Source organism: Branchiostoma floridae, chromosome 1 (assembly GCF_000003815.2).
Source record: "Branchiostoma floridae strain S238N-H82 chromosome 1, Bfl_VNyyK, whole genome shotgun sequence".
Taxonomy (NCBI): domain Eukaryota; kingdom Metazoa; phylum Chordata; class Leptocardii; order Amphioxiformes; family Branchiostomatidae; genus Branchiostoma; species Branchiostoma floridae.
This window is the reverse complement of record NC_049979.1, coordinates 2,175,204-2,184,066: the sequence shown is the minus strand read 5'-3', so window position 1 is coordinate 2,184,066 and position 8,863 is coordinate 2,175,204. Positions and strand designations below refer to the sequence as shown.

Genomic DNA, 8,863 nt, shown 5'->3' with positions numbered 1-8,863 from the left:
CTCTACGGTATGTCAATACGCCATGGCTACTCAAAAGCGCCCTCAAGCGTTCATACAAAGCATTTCAAGGCCCAATACCTTTCTTTCACCGAGCTGCGACGGGTCGCGAGAAAATTTTATGGTGAGTTTTCCTTTTGTGTTGAACAGAGTTTAAACTTTTTCACTATGGAATTTACCAACACGGATTTCATTCGGATGTCATTGGTTATGGTTGGTTAAAACCGCTATAGACTAAGAGTCCTGTATTGATAGCTGTAGTTTGCTTAAAAAATCACTACACAGCTGCAGGGCAATGTGTGTGTTTTTTCAACAATTTTCAACATGCAAAGAACAGCAGGCTTGATAAGGTAAAACAAGGACGTTATATGATGTCCTCGGGTAAAAGTAGCCCCACAGCCTTTTTATTAATTACGTTTAGTTTATTGCAAATTGTCGCCCGTGGGCTAATTGCAGGTGACATAAAAGATTAAAACAATGTAAAAAACAATATCAAGGGTGTCTAGTCTAGTCCAAAGCTAGTAAAATCTCACTCTAGATCCTGAGTTATTGGGTTCGACTCCTTTTTCGAAGACAGTGGAAGACGAAAGATCCCACCTTTTCTATGTGTGTGGGTTTTGCGATGTTAGTAGGAGAACTATTTTCTTTTTGATATAACGTTGAAGGCCGTATACGTGGGGGCAGTGGGTTTTTATCCACTGTGCTTGAGGCACGGTATTGGAAGTGGAGTCCAATTCTCTCCATCCCTCCCGAACCGAATGTATTACATCTGATGTGTTTTTAAGACCTTTTTGTTGTGTCGCACAGGTGGACGACTGCACGTGGTGCTATTGTCCCGTCGCCGGGCAAAACCCCGGATGTGTGACCCAGGACTGCCCGGCCCCGCCCTGTCCTAACCCCGTCAGCGTCCCCGGACAGTGCTGCCCGGTCTGCCGCTCGCCAACTCTGGAAATTCTATCGATCAATCAATAAACATAAAGATCGATGAATCACCCAAAAGCAGTTACTCAAGCAACTGGATATGATTTTGGGGGTACTCAGACGTTTCACATAGTATCCACTATCTTTCGCCATTAACACTGAAGAGATCTGGACGAAAATATTTTTCATACCTTAATTATGAATACAAAATGGATCACCCGGATGGAGGCCTGGCGAACCTCTGTCTCGTATCAGCCACATGGTGATCTACATCATTCACCCGGACGGGTGTGTCACCCCGTAAGGGGCGGTATAACCCGTCGTGTGCGAACATGTGCGAACATGTACAGGGTTAGCCCTTGACAATAGCCTACGGCTAGTTGGGCAGCCCTGGCTGTTTGTAAACAGCTGAACAAATAAATAAATAAATAAATAAATAAATATGAATACAAAAGAGCTGAAGACGAAAGATAGTGGATGCTATCAGAAACGTCTGACCGTTTCCAAAACCATATCCAGTAGCTTGAGTAACTATTATTTGGCGTATCTTATGACCTGGATGTCTGAACTTCATCAATGAATTGATGAGTCAATCAATGAAAATGTCTCAGTGAGGAAAACTATCAATCAAACAATAAAGTGTCAAGGACAAATATGCACTTCTATACACTATGTGTGCGTGCGTGTGTGTGTGTTGTGTTTGTATGTATGTGTGTGTGTGTATGTATGTGTGTGTGTGCGCGCGTGTGTGTGCGTGTGTGTGCGTGTGTGTGTGTGCGCGCGTGTGTGTGCGTGTGTGCGTGTGTGTGTGTTTGCGTGCGTGTGCGTGTGTGTGTGTGTGTGTGTGCGCGCGTATGTGTGTGCGTGTGTTTGTGTACAAGATTTTGTGTTTCTTTTAAACCACAGGCCGCCCTTCGCTTGACCTTCATAATTGCATGATCAATGATCAATGTAGCCCTCAAACTAAGAGACTGACTACAAACTGTCACCAGTTTTCCCAAGCCCCCCCCCCCCCGTTACTGAGAGGCATGCGGATAATCGATGTGTTGTCGCCATCTTTTATGCTCATCAAAGTATACAAAGCATGCAGGAATCGATAAACCAATATATTAGTATTTCTAATAAAAAAAGACCCAAAAAATGACAGTATGTGGTTGAAAACGTACTCTCGTCAAGATATTTCAGGTGAGAATGTCTTATTGTCTAATGCTAAGGCGTTCTTCTTGACAGGCCAGACTTTTACCTCTCCGAGGTGCGGTGAGGTGTCCCGCCATAACCTGGGGATTATCGATGTGTTTTGCCTCCTCCTACGCTCATCGACGTACAAAACAAGCCAGAAGGAACCAAACGAAATATTCCTATCATTGCAAGCAAGCATAATCTATCTGGCATGTCGGGCACTGTGAGACGACCAAAATTTCATCTTTGTACATCTGAGTGTTTATTTCGCCAACACTGTGGACCTCAAACTTACCCTTACTAGACCTTAAATCCTCCCGCTTTTTGCTGAGTAGGTCGACTTTTACATCAGTGCGTCGAATTCATACCAGAACAATTACTAACATCTTGTTATTTACGTTTGCACTGCGTTGTGATATTTTTGTTAACAAGAATAAAAGATGAAAAGTTGGTGATGTTTACATCAAGCTGAGAGCAAAACATATCAACAAGGATGCGAGATGGAATCTCATTCAAATAGCCTTAATTGGGAGATCAAAGATCTCACGCTTTAGACAAATGACTTGTCATTTCGTCTTCAAGAAACTTCAACCTCCACAAGCCCATTCTATATAACAATTCTTTGAAACAAAAGATATATATTATACCCACTCATAGTCTGTTTGAGGTTAGTCTCTGCGCAGATCGTTGTGATAAACATGTTATGACATAAACATGATATATCTGAAGGACGTCAGATTTTTCTGGCACTGTGAACAACCAACAACACACCAGAACATCTACATTTACTGCTATGGTCTACCCTGGTGATATTCTCCTTCTTAATGTACCAAAATCAACGTTGAGTTGCGTACTTTGTCAGAAGTTCGGGTTTTGAGCAAGTTATGGGAACAATATGGCCTTGTCAAAATATTAGTCATGGCTCCTTTTTGATACCAGGTATCCATCTCAAACGTCATACCTTCGGGTCAGAGGTCGGTTAGGATATAAACATAATGTTCATCCAGATCTTTTTAAAATTGTGAACGACAAACATCACGCTGAGATCAAAGACGACTTGCCAACTCGGTACTAACAGTTAGAATTTTCCATGAGAGAATCATAGCAACAGTATGATATAATCACATGCCTGATATGCGGCATATTTTACCGCCTAGTTGACAACAGATATCAATCTATAACGTCGTGCCTCGGGTCAGAGGTGGCGACATTACTGCTGACAAAACACGCTCGCCTGTCTCACAGAAATGTCGATATCGTGCGCACATCGCTGTTAACATGTTGACTATCAACACGCCATAGCTACGTGACAGAGCAGGCATCCTGGTGTCAGGAGCTACCTATAGCCTCTCTAGCAGGCGCTAGGTACGGCTGAGGCCCCCTTTCCACTTGAAGGCGCGCTGCGCTCTCACTGCGACCTAAATAGAATATGTGTAAACTTCACTTTCACACTGGGTATGTCATACAAAACGTAAAAGTGTGACTGAGAAGACAACAAAACACAAAGTGTCAAACGATTCGTTTCTTCTCTGTACCATTCGTTGCGCAAATTATGGTCGCAGAGAGAGCGCGACGAGAGGGCCATTCTAGTGGAAAGGGGGTATCATGACGCTTTGGTCCTGTCGTTTATCACTTGCGACGCAGGTTGCGTACAGGACTGCCTTTCGTCAAGGGACTGATGCTGTGTTTTGCCTCCTCCACCTCCTCTATGGTTGGAATATATTCCCAAATTAATGCTCGGCAGGGTGTTTGCCGAAAGGAAAGTTAAAATGGTGAATAAAAACATATACACAGATCGTGGCCATTATTAGATTTGTTACGCGTTGTGTGTTTTGTTGTCCTTTATATATCATACTTTTCGCCCCCACCAACTACACGGTCGGGATACGGTTTTGAAATCGGGCACTACGAGTGGCCAACAGAATGAAAAGCATAAGCATGAATAACATGAACAAACTAAGCATGATAAAAATTTCAGCCATAGCCGGGACCTGCCATGGAGGCTATATTCTGGCCACGTTATTTGATATGACGCATCCTGATAATAGGCAATGATAAGGGAAGAAACTGATGACGTGGACCAATGGGAAGCGTCCTGGAGCTCGGCTCATAACGGTTTGTGCCGGACACCCCGACAGATTTCCCGTTCATCAGTGGCCTGAGTACGGAGTGGCGAGAATACAGTGAGCTGAATTCGACACGACTCGACCTGACTGAGGTTTGAAGTAACTGATTTCACGGTTATTTTGCCGGTGATTTCACCAGGCGGTATCCCGGTAAGACAAATTCTCACACTCCGAGCATTGAATATCTCTTATACATTTTCCATTTTAAGCAGAATTTAAAGATGTGTTTCTTAGATATCAATCCATGATCAATGAAACAGGTACGTCTGTGACGAGACATGTTCCCCGTGTTCTACCAATGATGAAGCATGAGTATGAGTCGTGGCTCGTGTCTCAGTATCTTACTTAGGCCTTGCGGTAAGCTTTCGGGAACGAAAGTATGATATAAAAAAAAACACCAAACTACAGAAGACGGAAAGAGAATAGTCATGGTGCCTGATGCAGTGAGCTACCAGTTTCATTCTTGCCGCAAAAAAGGTCCTGTCAATACACAATCCAATTACAAACACGTACATGTTTCCCTCCGTTACAGTTTCCGACAGAAGAAAAATGCTGTGGAAACTGTTGCTGCCCACTCTGCTGATGTTCGTCGCCATCCGCGAGACAATCGGCCAAGACTACTATGGGGAAGGGGACTATGGGGACGGGGACCCGCTCGTTGGGTTAGACCCGCTCGCTGGGGACGGTGGGTTCACTGGGGGCGCTGGAGGCGCTGGGGGCGACGCGGGCGCTGGGGACACCGTCGACCCGAACCCACCGACGCCCGCGCCCGAACCGAACCCACCGACGCCCGCGCCCGAACCGAACCCACCGACGCCCGCGCCCGAACCCGACCCGTTCGCCAACCGGCCGGTCCTGCCCGATGGCCCGGGACCAGGTGTGTGCATCTTTGCTTATTACTTCAGGTATTGTTTTCGGTCTGTCTTCTTATTGGTTAATTGTTTGGCTGTATTACCTTCCTATGTCCATCGCTCTGCGATGATGACTTTTATGGCGCTTGAGGTGTGGTCGCGGCCCGAATGCCAAAGCGCATATTCGCCCGCACATCGGGCGTACGACGGTGGTAATATCTCGTTACAATTAGGTGGGGCAAATCATAGATCTCAGTATCTTTATTATAAAAAGCATCATTTTACGTATTTCCCATTTTCTAATTTGAGAGTTAAAGATGTTTTAGAATCTGCTTGTGGCATCGATTCTCTTGAAATCTTGTGCAAAGCAGACAGTATAACTTGTTGCGTAAGACATACGGTTTTGAGAAGGTCCCTAAGGTGGGGGCGTCCGATACCGGATATGTAGATATACATTTTTCATATTGATAAACAAGAAATAGTACAGGAGTTGATGTAGTCTAGCAAACTGGCGATATCAATATAACCTCTGGAAAATGACACGGATAAATACAGGCTAAATAAAATAACAAAACACACGCCAAATAGTAGTTGAGTAGGCCTTTATCATTATGAGACCTCGGAATGGTTAGATTGTGGGTCCCCTAGCGTAAACATATATTTCACATCAATATAACATCGGAAATCTATTTCACATCAAAATAATATACATATCAATACATATAGTTTATTTGCAAAATAATGCCCGAGGGCTAATTGCATATACTGTCTCAAGAACGAAGAGAAGTTAAAGAGTGATACATAAATTTAAACTAGTGTCTAATCAACTACATGATACTATGAATACTATTGTTGGGTTTGACTTCTTCTTTGAAGGCAGTGGTTAATGAACTGTCCCATGTTCTGTATGATGGTGGGATTTTGTGCATTTAGCAGAAATATCGTCTTTTGGTGATCACTTAGGTGGTAAAAGCTTGGTGAAATAGTGACAACTGTTTGAAATTATATGTTTCTTTCGTTCGATTTCATAGTGGGTACACTGACTGATAAAATATGTTTCATCAATATAACATCTGAACATCTATTTCACATCAATATGATATATGAACATCTATTTCACGTCACTATAACTTATGAACATCTATTTCACATCACTATAGTATAACATATAAATATCTAATCCGTTTCGACCCTGTAGCTTGCTCCATGGACGTCGTTCTCATTGTGGACGAATCCTCGAGCATGTCGGTTTCCTGGTTCGATCGCGTCAAGCAGTTCCTGGTCGACTTTATAGGCTGCTTCTCCTTCCATCATGACGTCTGGGTGAGCCTTCGATCCTTTATCGACTTTGACATTGATCATGAGTTCTAACCGTTCGCTCCTTGAGACCCCTGTTGTGCCTAGTAGTGGCACATAGGGCAACGGATTTCCTTGCTATTCAAGTAGAAGGGTATTGTTTTACTTTCCCTTTAACATACCGAGACAAATCGTACATGGAACACTAGACCCTTGTTTTTACATGTACGTCCCATCCGAAAGACGAGCGCCCCAATTAATCTCCAATCCAGATCACGGTGCGTTATGTATAGTATCAAACTTTACCGTTTGACTCCCTTAGCCGGCTATACTCCCTGGCCAGCTTTGATACTTTTTAATGGCCCCGTATGATTTTTTTGGGGATTTTGCCCCCCCGAAATTTCCTTCCCAGTTGAACCGATTTTTTCCTTTTGCCAGCTGATTGAAACCAGAAGCTCAACTTTGAAGGTTCTCCCAATTGGGCTCCAGTTGCCCCCCCCCCCCCCATTCATGCTAATGCCCCCCCCCCCCCCATTCACGCTGATAAAATCATAGTAGGGTGCAATTTTCAAGTACGACAAACTAATATGTTGAAGTCGAGGGTATAACCTACCAAAATAATTGAAAACCAGCCTGAACTGCAGCCGACTCACCCAGGATCTTGTACTTCCGATCTGAAAGTCGACTCATTATACTACCATATAGCAAAGTTCATGCCCCGCTGTCTTTCACGTTGCAGTGTTTACAGACGCTCCAAGATTTCGACCGCACTACTTTTTTTACCCCTACGTCTTAGACCTTAAAATCATTTACTTCCACTAGCAATGTCCAAAGCTTTCTTTAGATATTGTGCGCTCATTGTGTGGTATGCTACCCACACCTGCAGACGAGGAAATGGCTAAGAGTATCTCCTTTTTGACCGTTGCACAGATAGGAGTAATTCCATACGAGTGCGTGCCGAGGACATACTTTCCTCTGAGCCCACCTTTCGGCTCCTTCATCTTCGACCACCTGATGAAGAAGGGGGGCCTGAGCCGACCAGGCGTGGCCATTCGCTTCATGAAGGATACGGTAGGAAAAACATTTATTCATATTCATCATCATATTTCATCTACTCAATTAGTGCCATTTTCTAATGACATGCCCTACATATAGCGTAGATAGACAAAAATTAATGGATATGATCACAAGTAAATCTAGCACACCTTTACCAAAGACAAACACATGTACTTTCAATCTACTTATGTCATGTCCAGACTACATATCTTCGTATTTAGGCCAATACCTTTTTAATGCTCTAAAAAAGAGAATCTATTGTACAGTTAACAGACCAACTTGTTAAACTTGCATATTACACTATGTCAATACGCCATTATGCTCACATTTCTATACTATATATGTATGTAGACGAGTATCATTGTATTAATTGACTTGTTACTGCTGCCTTACAATTGTACCATGTACAAATATTGTGCAATAAAGTTCATTCATTATTTATTCATTTATTAAAACTTCACCATAAAGAAACATATAAATGGTGGGAAAGACAAAACAGATGACAACACCTCTCCAAGTTGTCTCTCCTGAAATCATTTATGTTAGTGACTTTTTTAAGAAAACGTAAAATCCAAGATCCTCTACTAAAATAAGGAGTCCTTTTTGATGATGATATTTAGTGTATTGATTTGTACCTGCCAGTTGTTTTGGGCAGATCGCACCCGGAACATCAACATTTCATAGATATACAGATAATCGTGCCGGACAATTGAAGTTCCCTCTAATAAAGGGTCGGCGGGATGTTTCTGACTTACCCCGAAGTGGTGTCCAGAAGAAACCTCTGAGTTAATCTCTCAGCTGATATACGTATAGTAGTCAGTATACAACAAAATTGAGGTAAACATCTGTTGACTAGAGGTTGTGCACGCTTTTGAATATTCGTTGGTTGAAGTTTTTTGTTTTGTTTATTCGTTTGCTTATTTTGTTTGTTTGTTTGTTTGTTTGTTTGTTTGCCTAGACAAGTTTCCGTGACGGGGTCCCCTCGGCGGCGGTAGTCATTACGGACGGATCAGCTCAGAGCGACAGTGAAGGACAGGTATGGGACATTTGTATACAGCTGATCTATTACAACACAGCAGCAACAAGATTAGAACATTAGATCTATCATACCTACCTGAAGCTAGGTTTTTGTGCATTTCTTGTTTAATTTCACATTATTACGCAAGAAGAAACATAAGAATATACAAGTGAAAGGACAAAGACGAAGTGGCAGCGAGCTCTAGTTCAGACAAATTATATTTGCCACCTTTACAATGGAAATTTAAAATTTTGGACAAGCCACCTTTATATAGCGTCAATTGTGAATTTGTTGCTTCATCATCATCATCATCATCATCATCATCATCATCATCATCAGCCATGCTCTTGCGAGGCGGAGCAAGTGAAGTACGATCTCAAGAGCTTTTGTTATTGATAACAGCAAAAAGTTCGTGTCCT

The 8,863-nt window shown here is 42.7% G+C and overlaps 2 protein-coding genes across 2 annotated transcripts in view; both read left to right on the top strand.

Moving 5' to 3' along the window:
- The window catches only part of LOC118422954 (cysteine-rich motor neuron 1 protein-like), a 2,742-nt gene extending 1,773 nt beyond the window's left edge, over window positions 1-969 (top strand). The window contains exon 4 of the mRNA XM_035830844.1: window positions 805-969. Within this exon, the coding sequence (XP_035686737.1) occupies window positions 805-969 (165 nt within the window). The remainder of the gene's footprint in view (window positions 1-804) is intronic.
- A 3,257-nt stretch (window positions 970-4,226) lies between these two features.
- LOC118426542 (collagen alpha-1(XII) chain-like) overlaps window positions 4,227-8,863 on the top strand; it is an 11,789-nt gene continuing 7,152 nt past the window's right edge. Inside the window, exons 1-5 of the mRNA XM_035836033.1 lie at window positions 4,227-4,373; window positions 4,756-5,100; window positions 6,273-6,397; window positions 7,301-7,441; window positions 8,385-8,462. Coding sequence (XP_035691926.1) covers window positions 4,773-5,100; window positions 6,273-6,397; window positions 7,301-7,441; window positions 8,385-8,462 — 672 coding nt within the window. The 5' untranslated portion in view covers window positions 4,227-4,373; window positions 4,756-4,772. The remainder of the gene's footprint in view (window positions 4,374-4,755; window positions 5,101-6,272; window positions 6,398-7,300; window positions 7,442-8,384; window positions 8,463-8,863) is intronic.